The 15,922-nt window shown below is 32.0% G+C and overlaps 1 protein-coding gene across 1 annotated transcript in view; it reads right to left on the bottom strand.

Annotated features, from left to right (window-relative positions):
- NAALADL2 (N-acetylated alpha-linked acidic dipeptidase like 2) overlaps positions 1 to 15,922 on the bottom strand; it is a 669,716-nt gene that overhangs the window by 199,353 nt on the left and 454,441 nt on the right. The window contains exon 9 of the mRNA XM_090276711.1: positions 10,948 to 11,094. Coding sequence (XP_090132837.1) covers positions 10,948 to 11,094 — 147 coding nt within the window. The remainder of the gene's footprint in view (positions 1 to 10,947; positions 11,095 to 15,922) is intronic.

The raw sequence follows: 15,922 nt of genomic DNA, 5'->3' as shown, positions 1-15,922 counted from the left end.
ATTGGGACTTCCATAAGGCAATCTTTGATACCTGTCAACTTGACTATCATACATTTTCTATTTTCCAGCTTCACAGTTTCAATGCTTTAAAGTTTCTTGAAGGTTAGCCTTTAACATGTGAGCATGTGGATTTGCAGGAAGATTCATGCCTTGGTAAACTTGAACATAAACTCCTTTATGAATGTCATCCTGGTACTGATTATTAATTAAAAATTTATAATTTCTTAAGATGGATCCTCCAGTTAACATCTTCGCCATATAATTTCTATTTTTCTTAAAGAAATTGTTATCTTGATCTATATCAACAAATTCCATTCCAAATACAGACTCTACATTGAATACCCCTTCCAAATATTTTAATAAGCCAAAAAGTTACTACTAAGCATTTAGTTCAGGAAAAAATTTATTAAAACACAGGCTATCAATTTTACCTATCATTAGTAAAAAAAAAAGAAAATTGTAATGTATACTGTTGTTAAGAGTGAGATTAAACAATCTAATGTTCTTTTAAAAATGTACCACCATTCAGAAAGGTCTTTTTCAATACGTTAAGGTGCTTAAAGTATTCACACTTTGACTCAAATGTCATGCTTTGTAATTTATCCTATAGAAACTAGAGAGAAGAACAAACATGATGTCTAAGAGTACCTATAATTAAAAAATGCAGATAAAGCTGATATCCAATAATAGGGGAATACTTACATCAATATGGTACCATTATATTATGGACTATTATGATGAGCTAGTATACACACAATACAGTGTACAGATGATGTATTGTAGAATTATGCACCTGAAACTTGTATAATTTTGTTAACAGCATCACTTCCAATACATTTATTAAAAAGGAAAAATAATAGACGAAAAATAAAATAAAAAAGTAGGACTTAAGTTATCAGATATTAAAATTGTTATAGAGCTACAGTAATTAAATGAGAAAAAATTTTTACCAATATAGGTATAAGAACAGACAAATCAATGAAACAATGAAACTTTTTGAAAAAGACCCAAGGATATAAAATAATTTAATGCAGCCTATCATAAGAGTGAACTATTTCAGGTCAGTGGAAAAGGAAAGATTGTTAAATGAATGATTTTGGGTATTAATGTTATGAGGTATATTGACAAATTTTGTAATATTGAGGCATCCTCACAATTCCAGAGTAAATACTAATTAGACATTAGATGTCGAAAGCAATATAAAAAGTATATTAATATTATCTTAAATGAAGAAATAGAAGCAATATAAACACAGTGATCAAAACTGATTAAAGATGCGAAGGAAAAGAATTAAGGTTTGTAAGTATGTAGTAGTTATGATAAAAATATTAATTAAAAACGTATCCATCTACTCATTAATTCAACAAACATAAAATTACCATTAACTGTGTTTCAACAAAGAGTAGACTTATTTTTCTTTCTAATAAAATATTCTATCTATGCTATGCTACATAATGTGGTTCTCTTTGCAAGATATAACTGAAAGTTCTGTGGCTAACAATAGAATATAAGTAAACAAAATTAATCATGACTAAATTCTTAAACAATACTCCCTACTTTCTTCTTAAGTTTCTGATTTGTATTTTAGTTTAGAGTTTATATTATCTCAGTAAAATTCTAACACAGAAATTTGAATGATCCTCTGTTACCAAAAACATCAAAGATGTTTCTTTGATTAAAATATTTTAGTATGCATACACACACTATTTGTAACTCATCACACATGCACTCACATACACAGTTTTATAAACATTTCACATTAGTATGTGGTCATAATCTTTAAAATGAAACAGATTAGCACTTGAAGTTTGTCCAGACTTTGTTCATGAATCCATCATCCATTCCTTTGCTTAGGAAGTATACTAACATTAACTCTTGCTTTATAACACACTTTCCAGACACTGTATCCTTAACTGAAGACTCTTCCTTTTGACAACTGATTTTTTTATGCCTCTTTAAGTTTGAAATTTTGGAACATATTTTCAACCATAACCTAGCAGTGATTTGCCCATCAAGTGCCTCATAGCCTCAAGGTGACAATAATTATTGTAAATAATTGTTCTATTTCCTTTTACAATAGACGAATGGATTGAATTACCTAGATTAAATGATCAATGTTGCTCTATAGGTCAATGAGTTTATGAGTGCTTCTTTTCAATCAGTCCATCAGAGAGAGTCTGGGCATCTGTGGACCCATCATTCTTAAGATCATCTTCTCACCAAAAAAGCCTCTGGCCTTATTTTGGCCACTTGGATTGTCCAACATTACCCCTGAACTTGTGGGAGTTTGCAAACCAATACTAGCCAATAAGCTGCCATTCCTAATCTGGGATATGTCACCAGTACGGAGAGAAAAATGTGCCCTGAATTTAACCTCAAATATTTTTCCATGAGCAATGTTGTAATCTGATTTTATTATTTCTAAGAATAGTTTCCAGAAATATTCATACAAAATTTCCCCTTAATTCAAATTTCATGGATATATTCCTGAGTCATAAATTACAGATAATCTCTAAACATGGAGTATGTGCAAATTTTCTAATGCCCAGATAAAAATTATAGATTAATAAAACTCAAATTACAAAATACTAATTTACAGAACTAAAAATGACCTTGTGTAAAAAGTTACAGGGTATTTTTCCTACTTTTACACATTTATCAGTATAGTACATACACTACAGTATTTATTCTTAAAATGTTGTTCACTGATAAGAGAAAACTGGGTCAGAATAATTTCCATGTTAAAACTATTGACAAGCGACAGTAGAAATCAAAATACTGATACTTTGTTATTTTTCAGAATTCTCTCCATTCATTTAAGACCACAGGGATAGACCATCATAAAAGGAAACTGAAGAAAACCGAAGCTCTCTTGACACTAATAAAAGAGCCAGAGTTTTCCCAAGGAAGCAATAGCGATCTATATAAGTTAAGTGGCCTTGGCTTCAATTGTTTTGTTTTGTTATTTTTTTACATTTATGAGATTTCAAGACTGCTGTTTTGTCTCTCTCTGTAGTTTTTATAGAAACATTTCATTATTAGAAAATAAGCAAAATTATAAGCTTCTGTGTGAAACACTGTAAGTTGTGAAACAGGTGTTGAAGACCCATAATTCAGATGCAAATAAAATACTATGAAGAAGTTGTGAAGATTACAAAATGGACAAGTAAATTTATTCATAGTCATCATGCACAGCTGTATGATCTCTATATGCCATTTCCTTCTGGAGTTCATAGGTAGAACATTTGGGTACCAAAACTGCTTTTAAACAACTTTTAAAATGACTATTTAAAAATGTCATATAAATTTGTCCCCCAAATGGTTTTAGATGTCAAAATATTCTACTTAAGGAAATGTGTCATTATCATTGAAATTAGAAGGAACAACCATGCCCATCTCCTCATTTTTCAAAAGTCATTAGGAATTGGTTTGCTTTATAAAAGAACATAAATTACTATAAAAACATTAATATCAGTTTTATCATTATACATAAATTATGGGGGCATTTTAAATTCAGTTAAAAAATATTACCCTCTACCAACTATTTCTTAACTTTGAGAATGGTCAAAGCTGAGACGTTTAGAACCTTTGTACGGGAAACTAGAAAAAAAAAGAATGAAGTACCATAACATTACACTGCACTATGGATGTAGTGGGATATAAAAAGAATTTTAGAACCACTTTATTTTATGTGGAAACCCTCAAGAAACAATTAAGACTTGGAAAAAAGATCCCAGAGACCTGGTGCTAGAGTGCTAGGTTTGAAAACTGATTCTACCACTTGAAGGAAGTGTGATGTTGGCCAAGTTATTTGACTGCTTTGTACCTCAGGTTCACCATCAACAAAAGTTGTAATACTGTATTAGTACCTTCCACAGAAATACTAATTACAAGTACAAAAATTAAATTAAATGAGTTAAGATGTTTAAAAGGACTAACAACAAAAAATGCCCACCACAAATACTATATGAGTGTTTGTTCAATGTAATTTTCCTTGGTACTACCCTGGCTTTATCACTTCACTCTATATTAGAAATCCTCTTAGCCAATATAATTTGTTCCTCTAGTTAGCAGTTAAATTATTTAGAATCTGGTTGAATTAAATAATCAGCAAAAATATGAAATAATGCATATGTAAAATATTATATGTTAATTAAAAACCTGTGCGTGAGTGTTGGCCAATATTATGATGTAAAGCCCAAGTCTTTTCTCTGAACATGGGCCTGTTGAATGAAGTTCTATTATTTCTTTCTTGTCTTAGTTATCTCCATTTCAAGTTGCCTTTTATTTAAAGTGTAATTATAGATATTTGTAAAGTAAACTGAGTGCAGAAAGCATCTAAATTGCTACAATTTCTCCCAATATTTAAGAATTGTTGGGTCTACTACATGTCAATTCTTTATTAGCAATTCACCTTTTATAGTGTTTTCACTACAGATTTCTTAGAAAAAAAGTTTTTATTCTAATGGTTCATAGTTTATGTAGCAATTACCTAGGTATCAATAACAAATGCAAAGGTCATATATAGATGTGCAAATACAGGGTGGGGCAAAAAAGTATTACAGTTGTGAGTACACAAACCTGTTTATTCTTGTATTACTATTTATTAATTATTATATTATTTTCCATACAAACAACTCCAAAGTTACTTTTGCCCTACCCTGTAGACTGACCCTAGGAGAGCATTCCACTGAACCCGAGAGAATACCAGTGTGCAAAAATTCAGAATGATCTCACTGTGAAGAGCTTCAAAGAGCCTTAACAATTTATCACTGTGGCTTTAAAAAATGAATAGTGTTAATTTTCCCACAGGTCAGTTAAGAGAACTTCAGTTATGCTGTATTTGATTGTTTACATGTCTGAGTCCCAACCTAGACTGTGACCAGTATGAGAGAAGGAGGGCATGTTCTATTCATCTTTGCATTTCCTGTATATGCTGGACTATAGCTTGGACTTAATAACTGCTGGCTAAATAAATTAATGGGTTTGCATTAATAAATGTGTGAATAAATTTCATCAGATTTACCCTATTACTCTAACTTAAATGTTGCCAAATTTACAACATCGTCGATCACTAAATCCATCTGTGAGTACCATTGTTGAAATTATAAAAAAGTTTACTATAAAACAAGTTGCCTCATAAAAGGAATGATCACAATATAATCCCTGAAAATAGCAATAGAGTTTAAATAGAGTTCATATATTATATATTTTGACCCAATGATGACAGGCATTTGAAATAAATGTTCTTTAGTATCCCAAGCAAGGACAACAGCTGGGGGAAATATGTCCTCCTTGGAGCCATTTCAAAATATTGGGCAATTTGAAATATGATCTTTTGAATGATCAGTTTGAGTCTTAAGAGTTTCTCCATTCTTTGTTTTTTAATATCTGTCTCATATTTCAGTTTCTTGTGTTTACTCCTCAGGCTCTTGGAAGCATACAGAAGCTTTAATACTACTCCCTCTGCGACAGGCATTTCTATGTTGTACATTCAAAGCTTTTCAGGTCTGCTCTGTAACTGTTGATTTGTTGACAGGGGTTTAATCTTCTCCTCTAAAGGAAAATTTCTAAGAAGTGAAATTCTTTGTAGAGTCACAGTTTAAGAGAGTCTTATACCTCTACTTCATGCTATTTGCCAGGTTAATGGGATAGCAAAACCCAAAGATGACCAGAAAAGACACATACAGATTTATATAGAATCACAGTTCCAGTGCTTGAAAAGAGTAAAGTTGAACACCTTGTTAGATATTATAAAAAACAAAGTGGACTAGATTAACCAAGGCCATTTCTCTAAATTGCATTTTTGCAAGGTGGTCCAGAAAACTTCAAAGGTTCCTGAGATCAAAACCATTTTTATAATATGATAATAGAGACATCATAGGCCTTCACACTCTCATTTTCTCTCTGCATTCACAAGTGCAGAGGACACAAAAAGCTCATTAATATGATTTCAGATTCCACATTGAAACCAGTCTTTAGAAGCTAACACTTGTCAAGTTTCAGGGTAGTATCAAAGAAAAATGTATGTCATTAACATGAAAAGACTAGAAGACCATATTGCTTCATACATTTCAACTAAAATAATATTTAACAACAGATTAAATGTGTAACAAAGCCACTCTTCTAATTTACATTTTTTTGTGCTGGGAAATATAATTCATTGTCATAAAATATGTTATTATATTAATTTGTAACAAGTTTATTATTGACATTTAAGTAAATTAATAAGTAAATATACTTGATCAGTTTTAATTCCTAATATGACAAATATTTGTATGTATTAGCCACATAAACAAAGCTTTTTTATTTGGAGTCTTTGATAATTTTAGTGGTTAAATTGGTTTTTAGAATAAAATATTTGACAACCTCAGCCCTAAATGAATTAAGTCTGATCTGAAAATAATATAATATATTTTGATTGACATTAAAGGTATTTTTTCCTAATAAAAGTTTTAAGAAACTAAAAGAGGGAACTACAGAGAAGACTAAGAATCCATTTCCGACCTGGTTCCAATTGGCACATTTTTCTCATTTCTAAGTGACATTTAAGTTTCATAACTGTCGCTATGAAACAGATTCTACTAGATACTGCAAAACTAGATACTGCATAGTTACATATAACTGTTTGGTTACTTAAATCAAGAGCTTTTAATTGAATTTTGAACTACTATTACCTGTTAACACAACAGTGGCAGTGACTAAGTTCCAAACAGAAAATATAATGAAAGAATGGTCTCTAATTCAAGTGTGACAGTTTTCTTCTATTAAGTGAAATAAAATATGAAGAATCAACATGTAAATTATGAGTTATTTTGTTACAAATACATATATGTGCATTGTAGTATCGTATCAGGATTGTATCTGAAAATTATTTTTAAATTACACACACACATACACACCCAACTGATGTATAAGAATCAAAACTGGTATCAATGTTATCTAACTTAGAAAGAATTAATAAGAATTTCCAAACATCTATGCTACTTGGTTTTCAGTCACTGGGTTACTAAATGATATTGAAAAAATTATGCAAGAAGCTCTGCCATATAAAAGCAATAATACCTCTTTATCCCATTATCATTTAAATGCTAAGTCCTCCATTATAGAGGTAAATTGCATTTATAACAGAATGTTTCAAGCAGAAGAGCAAAAAATATGAGGTTAAACAGAGTAGGGAACCCGAACTTCAATTTGTGGTATAAAGCTTGCTAGGACATGGACTGATCTTTTGATATACTAAAAATACCAGAACCTCTGACATGCCCTATAGAGTAAATATACTGATCTGGAACGAAAATTATGTGAAACAGCTGTTAAGTGATAGAAAAAATGTACGTTGGACCACAAATCAGCCATGAATTGCTCTTTTAATCAGAAAGCATCTGTCTTTTCATTTCCTTTTCAGCAATCTCTGCCTTGTATTTACTCTGTACAGAATGCCTCTCCTAACAGGTGCAACAATGTTTACAAATTGAAAACCTTATTTAAATGGAGCTTATAACTAGAGACATTTCAATTAACAGGGCAATATTGTATGTGAAAGACTAATTTTAACATTTGGTAAATCCATAGATAGCTTTGCATTTGTGAAATTTAATTATTGGAAAATTAGTGTAAAGGCACCAAGAAAAGCTATAAAAGCCGTAAGTGAAAGGTGCTTCAAGCAATCTTATGCAATATATTAGCATCTAGAGAAGCTATAGGGAAAAGGTATTGGTGAGAATATGGACAGCATAAGAAATGTGGGATAGGGATTATAAAATTTCATGTTTAATCAAAAAATAATTTGAGAACTAATAATGTTGCAAATGTCCGTAAAAAGTGGTAGTTATGGCATAAGTTTATCTTCCTACAGTTAAGTATTATTTTCTATTACCATGATTCACTTTTGAAACTGAATATAACAGATTCTTAATCAATCTTGCCAGATTTAAAAAATGGCAGAAATACTAAGGTTTGCATTATAATCACCCAAATAAATGTTAAATACTTTTTCAAAAACATAAGCATAATCATAAAATTAACTCACTTAATAAATTGTTAAAGTGAAAGGAACTCTAGAGTGATCCATTTCAACTATTTTACTGAAAGTGAGTGTGGACATGATGAACTCAGTTCCTACAGGGCCTAGACAGGCAATACAGGGAATACAAGTCTGGGAAAACATGTAGCCCTTCAGGTTGATCATTCATATCCCAGTTTTTGAGAGAAACAGGTGTTGAAAAAATACTTTTCCTAATTGCATTCTAGGACAAACAATATGGTATATTCTTTAATAAAGAACATGGCAAGCTAGTGAGTAATGCACAATTTAGCCAGTTGTGCCCATGGGAAAAAAGAACCCAATGTTTCTAGAAATCCATTTTTTTTTTTATAATGCACACAGCAAATAAAATATATCTGCGGACTAGATCTTGCCCTTGGGCTTCCAATTTGCAACCCTTAGTTTAATGGTTAAGGACATGAGCTTGCTGTTAAACAGATCTGAGGTCAGCTTCTATCTTGGCCATTTATTAGTTTTATAACCTTGAGTAACCTACTAGATTTTAAGCTTCATTTCATTCACAACAGCCAAAATATAGTGTTAATTATAATAGCTGTTTCACAGGGATATCATAAGCATTAAATGAGATGAGGTAAAAGCACAGCACAGTAAGTACTCAATAGGTGATAGAGATTATTTTTTATATTATTATATGTGTAACATATAGTATATAATATATAAACATTATATATTTTAAAATATAATTAAAATTTATGAAAAAGCTCTAATTTTATCTACTAATTGACATAGTATAAATATTAATATCATGGATATAACTTTCAATGTTCACAACTCTTTTTAATATGCAGAAATATTTATTATAAATTAACACAGAAAACAAAGGTTATCTGTTCTTTGGAGAGTTCACCACACAAAATTATCTCATCTTGAGCATTCATATTTTGTAAAGGACAAATCCATTTTAAAAAATGTTTCACACTAAAGCAATATAAACGAGGTCATTTGTTATAATACAAAAGCATGGGGGATTCTCTTTTAATTATTTATTGAAGAGAAATATAATTTAAAAATGATTTTGATGGTGGAAGTTAGATAGTCTGGGTATAATTTGAAAAACTAATTGGCTTCTTTAGACTAAGCTAGAAGATAAGACTTTAGTCTTAGGAGTTTCAGTGATAATAGTACCAACAGTACTTCCTTAGAATTTCACTTCAGCTTCCAAAGCTTGGCAGGTCTTCCAGCTGATCCTAATCAAATGCCATCTCTTCTGCCTTTGAAGTTTGTTTTCCTTAACAATTAATGTGATTTTCCTCATACTAATGTATTCTTACCTAAAACATTTATAAATTCTCCCACTAATTATTGGACTTATAATCTGACAATGATAATTGTGATGATAGCTATGGTTGCTACAAGTCTAATTACATGTTTGACATTAGCTAAGCCCTTTACATGCAGAGTCTCATTTCTTTAGCATGGCTCTATGAAGTAGATTCCATAACTGTATCATGGTTCCTCATTTCTAAAATAATTCTGAATGAAGTTAAATCATTTGTCTAGTAAGTATCAGAATGAAGAGCCAACTATTAGTTCCATTCTTAAGGATACACTGTACTGCTTCTCTAAATTCTTGGCTTAAAACTCAACCAAGGTGAATCAGACCTGTATTGAAGAAAAGCTATATTGTTGAATACATTGGCATGACAAAAGTTGGATCGCCTCAGATGTGGAAAATGATAAAGAGATTATTACAAAATATCAAGAAGAAAAATTAAAAATGAGTTAATCTCTTAATACATCCATTTCATTAAAGTGTATAGAGTAGACTTGGATAAAAGAAAAAAATAAAACCTCTACACATGTACCTCATTTTCAAACAATAGCATAGGAGACCCTAAATGCAAAAAATTGATAAATCATAACAATTATTTTTACATGACCTAAGAATTTATCTCATCACAACAGGATCCACGCAGAGTTTCTCCCTCCATATATTTAAGATGTTAGTGATCACTAGCTGTTTACAGAGGAGCTAAGGTGAGTGTAGGGGGTGGGGAGTTAGTACAGAGAAACATAAATCTAAGTATTGCTCAAAGTTATCAGACACTGAGATATTAAATATCAGAAGTTGAGCCTATAAAAATATAACTTAAATACAACTCTTCAAAGACATTTATAATTGAAGAGCAAAGCAAGCTTTACTCTATTTTCTAGCCACCATTTTGTTAGTGTAAAAATTGTCTCAAGCAGCCCATCCTGGATGCTTTTTAAAGAGCTCCCCAAAAGGTATGCACAATTTGTTAAAAGAAGGTAATATATTTCAACTGGTTTATATCTACAGAGAAACAGTTTCCTATGAAACAATTCTGAGAAAGATTAAAAAGCTTGAAGTTCAATAAATGGATAAACACAGACTTAAGGTGAATCATGTCCATGTGATATTCTTTTGGGAGAAAAAATATCTATCTTCACAAAAAAAATGTTTTTTTTTTTTTTTTTTTTTATGAAGGCCAACTATTGACAAACTTTGGGTAGCTACTCTGCAAGACACATTAATATATGGCATATGAAATGCATTTTCCCTTGGGCAAGGAGAGGAGAATCTACTCTATGTGTCACCTGTTTCTGTGAATACTGAAGGCTACAAGTAGGTTTTGATGTTAACGCAACTACTGCAAATTTCCCGTTACAAAGCACACTGTGAAAATGTGAGTGACAGTATAAATCTTTTTACATTGAATTCAACACTATTGAAAAGAGCTGATGTTTCCACATACTGTTACAAAACCTCTGAACAACAGGAGTAACTCTCTAAATGAACCAGCTTTCTATAGGGACCTACTTGAGACAAAAGACAAATAGCCAGGACAAAATCAAATTCTGCATGTCTGCCGTTTTGTGTGCATGTGTGGGCACTTTGCATTTTTAGGAACAATCACCTGTAATGCCTTGACATCCTCATAAGCAAACTGCACAGTGGGAACTCCAAGATGGTTGATGAAATAATCTGCATCACCTTGAATCTGTATAGAACTGACATTGGTTTCTGGGCACTGAGCTCTTCTGTGACAGTTGAGTTTATTTTTCTGAAAAACATAATTTAAATTGTTAGCACAAATTAAACTTCTCGGGGCATCCCTAAATCAATGCTACTTAAAATGTAGTTCAGAGGTCAACAATATCGATGTCACCTAGGAATTTACTCAAACCACAAATGCTTAGGCTCCACTGATGTCTCCCAGAGTGGGGACCCTTAGGACTGGAGCCCAGGAGTCTGTGTTGCAACACTGTACGATTCTGGATTCTGATGCTCACTGAAGTGTGACTAGCACTGATAACTGCTTGCTTTTGTTGCTTCAAAAGCATTTTTATCATGGAATTATTATGAACTGTAATAACTTTAATTTTGTGAATGATCTTATATATTTATTTTAGAGAATGGGAAGGGAGGGAGAAAGAGAGGGAGAGAAACACTGGAAGCCTCTTGTCAGCACCCTGAGCAGGGACCGAAGCCCCAGCCCAGGCATGTGCCCTGACTGGGAATCCAATTAGTGACCCTGTGCTCAACCATGAATGATGCCCAACCAACTAAGTCATATTGATCAGGGATAACTCTTTAATTTGAAATATTTTTAAAGAATATGAGCCCCTTAAAAAATTTAGTTTTAGTGATTTTTAAAAAAGTTTTTTTCCATAAAATTAAAGGATGGCTTGGTAGGATATAATTCCATTATTGTAAATATTTTTATACCCAGAAATAATTTTCTACATTTCTTCTTAAAAGCATATTTCTATGTGTTTGAAGAATATATGCCAACAACTTTGTGGGCCATCAAGACCCACACACCAAAACAAAGTGCAACCTCTAGGGAAATATAAGGAGATAGACTATTATTTCTTAAATTGAGAGTTGTCTAATATGCAAAACAAATGACAGTAGTTTTACAAAAATTAGACACTATAAAAAATCTAAACTAAGTAAAGTGTTTCTATAATTAATGTTGACTAAAAATATTTTCTTTAATAAAATTTCCAAAAATCTAGAATCTTTCTCTGATGCTGTTGTCTCAAGTAAGGAACATGGAAGCATACCAGTCTCCTCAGCATTAATCATGAGGGAAGTGAGCATATCTAATAGGCAGAAAGTACAGGTAAAGAAAAAATAGGTTTAAGGTTGTGAGTATGCAAAAACACAGAATTTATTCTTGTTCTATTACTTCTTAATATTTGTATTAATTTCCATACAAATAACTCTAGATCTACTTTTGCTCCACCCTGTATGTATTCTCAACACACATTTTGAAACAAAAATCAATGGATTCTTTAACCTTCTCTTCCACCACTATGCTTCTTTGGCATGATACAATTTCAAAAATTGTTTTAAATATAACCTATAAAAATATTAGGAAATATGCAGTTTTATTTCATAAGGCAAATTACTCCAACTTTTTCAAGTACAGTGCTAGATTTTTCAAGTATGTAATAGCGTTTTGATACCCATCCGATTTTCTTTGAAGACCTAATAGAAAGATCTTTGCAACGAAGTTAAGATCAATTAAAATGGAGAGTTTGTATGAGTGTTTACAACCAGGGCAAAGTTTCCGCTTAATGATATTTACAAATATCTTGGGTAATTAAGCACTTTGCAAATACAATAGAAAGTGAAAAGTGTTCTACCATATGGTCGAATCAGTAGCAACCTAATGCTTTTTATGATTACTCCCAACAGCTTGTATCTTTTGAAAGCCCAATTTTTTGAAAAGAGAGTTAATCCCCTTTTGCTTCTGATATACTCCTGGGGTAAAGACTCCTAGAGGTTTTATACCTGGAGCAGTTTTGGTAGAGTATTGAATATTTCCAAAGGAGAACTACCCTTGAAAGTACTAAATAATGAAAACCAAATAAATTATTTTATATCATGTAATAATCACCAAGTAGTACTGAGGGATCCAGGTACTAAAAACTGGCACCTGTGAAGGTGTTTCTTTAGCTAGAATGCACATTAATCTGAACGTCTTGGTCAGGCAATTCATTGACCAATGTCCTATCACTAACACTCTGCCTCCTTCAGATGGTGGCCAAAGGCATGTGAATTTGCACTCTTTTATGTTGTTAATGAAGATTTTATAGAATCTAGTCATTTTTTTCCCCAGATGCCTAACCAATGAAATTGATAATCATTTAAGTGATCTACTTTGCCTTCACTGTAGCAATATCTCTGTTTTTCTGAGACATCATATGTATCCTACTCAATCTCAATGAAATTACAGGTTTGGCTTTACTTTCACTTTACATACATAATTCTCACTATCCACTACAAATATTAGCCACATTCCTTACACAGAATTGTTTTTCTCAACAGAAAAATGGCATGGGTCAAATATTGACAGTTGTAAATTCCACAATGTGTTTCTGTGAAAGAATTAAATTTAAAAAATAAAATATCAATATTATTTACATATAAATAAATATATTATTTGATATTATTTTCATTCAGTCATCATTATTATATAATAATTTCATTCTAAAAAAAGTATTAGTTTTCTATATATGCAAGTTCCTAAAAAGGCACAGATGACCGCATTCCAATCATTCCTTGCATTCTTTATTTGATGTAATAGTTTCACAAAATATGAGTTCTTATTTGGGCTCAATTTTGTATTGACTCAAGGCATTCTGTCTGAAGCCACTACAAATTCTCTTCCATTCATCAATTCTCTCTGTGCTTACCATGGCTACACCCATCATACAGCTTTAATATTTTCATTGCATTCTGTGATCTCTTACATGTTAATGTAATGATTACTGCATCATTTATTTCCATGTTTTCTGTTTTTCAGGCAAATCACAAGGACAGTATCCAACCATTAGGATTACATACCCTCAAATACTTATGCATTCTTTTCCCTACTCTGGCTTGCTTTACTTGACTCACTTATTGAAAAGTCTATCTTTTTCTAAAGGTTTGTATTGACACTGTTCATATATAAACTTTTGTAAACCAACTAAGATAGGAACAGAGTGAGCATTATCTAAAATTATTTTCAGATTATATTTTGAAGGTTAGACCTGTTAAACCTCATCTGTGGTGCTGCATATGGACTACTTATGGAGAGAAGACTGGGTGCAGAACAATGGCGTTGTGTAGTCTGAGGGATAGCTGGGCCTATACCTGGAAATGCTTGGCTATTGAGCCTCATGATGGAGTTAAGCCCACGTGAAGGGTAAAAGCTTCAAGAAAATCAATTCTACATTGCAGGTTTCAGGAACAACACAGGGTTCACTGAAAAGCCTTCCTGGGGCCTCTTCCTTACCTACTGAGGCCAGAGTGTCTCTGTAAAGTCCTGCTGTCTCTCTGTCTCTGTCTCTGTCTCTCTCTCTCTCTCCCTCATTTTCTATCACCTACTCTCCCAATTTAACCAGAGATGAGGAGAGGAAACACATGACCCTCAACCATATGTATATTTTGTGCTTTTAGTTTCAGAGCAAATTAGGATAAAAAGAACCCAGTTTGGAGATTGGATTTTCCCCCACCAACATCATTTTATCTAGGGATTTCCCTTACCCGGAGAACATTCTTGACACAGAAACCCTATCCTCTAAATATTTGTTTATTATTCTTTACTTTAAAATTTCAATTCCAAATTCACAAATTTGTGATCCTGAATCTATAGTCTATCCTAATGTGGACTGTTTTCCCACACAGCACTTCAGTGGATTATAACAGAGCTGTATCAGTTAATAGACCCTGATCTACTAGACCCCTGAAAGCACTCATATCTGAGAGGGAAGTAGAAATAAATATTTATTTCCTTCATTTAACTGAGTGTAAGTTACCATGGGAGAGAGAAGGTTGGTAACAAATTTGTATGGGTCAATTAATTTTTAAAGTCTGTTTATAAGGCTGAATGAATTCAAATTAAGTATTTCATCCAAGGAGTTCAAAATGCTCCATACTTAATGTTTGATAACAAGCATTTTTATTCCAGTTCATAAAATAAGCAAGTTCAGGCAAAGATTGCAGCTATGTCACTTGTTTAATTTTCTATCACAAGTCTGTTGAAGAACTGAAATAAAATCACAATCTCAACTGTAAGGCTGTATGCTCTTTGCAAGTATACTTTGAAGCTAAAAGGCAAAACCTTATCGTAAGTGAGCATATAAGTGAATATAAAGAAATTAAGTCGAATCTGTGTTAATTGAGTAGCAATACCCAGACACATTGAAAAGATTCTAAAGTATTTTAAACTTTGTTTAATAATTCAAACATTGTATTTATCCTATAATCTGCTTTTCCCTGCATGTATAAGATTTAGATAATATACATAAGAAATCTAAATTGATTACTTATTCAAACAGTAAGAAAAATGTAACATTCAAATTCAATGTATCATAATCTATACATTGAAGTAAAATAAATCCTTTTTTTTTCATTTCATTATAAATCTTGTAACTTCAGTTGTATAGAAACCATTTATGTTCCTGATTTTCCTGGTGTTCAGAGTATAGTAATGTTCCAATTGTGATAATGATGCATATGTTATTTAAAAAATGATTTCTCATTATAAGAACAGAGATGGTTAATTTTATATGTCAACTTGACTGGGCCACTATATAATGTGCAGATATTTGGTAAAGCATTAATCTGTGAGGGTGATTTTTGGGTAAGGTTAACATTTGGACTGGTAGACTGACTAAAGCAGATTGCCTACCCTAATATGCATGGACTTTAACTCAATCATTTTAAGGCATGGATAGAACAGAAAGGCAGTCTTTGCCAGCAGTAATGGGAAACTCCTCCTGCTTGACTGCTTTTAGCTGGGATATTGGTCTTCCCTTTCTTTGGACTCAACTAACACATCAGTTCTTCTTGGGTCTCAAGTCTGACAGTTTTTGGAGTATAACTTACACCAT

This window comes from Furipterus horrens, unplaced genomic scaffold, assembly GCF_987537825.1.
Source record: "Furipterus horrens unplaced genomic scaffold, mFurHor1.1.pri manual_scaffold_1, whole genome shotgun sequence".
In the NCBI taxonomy this organism is placed as follows: domain Eukaryota; kingdom Metazoa; phylum Chordata; class Mammalia; order Chiroptera; family Furipteridae; genus Furipterus; species Furipterus horrens.
This window is presented reverse-complemented; position numbering and strand designations above follow the sequence as displayed.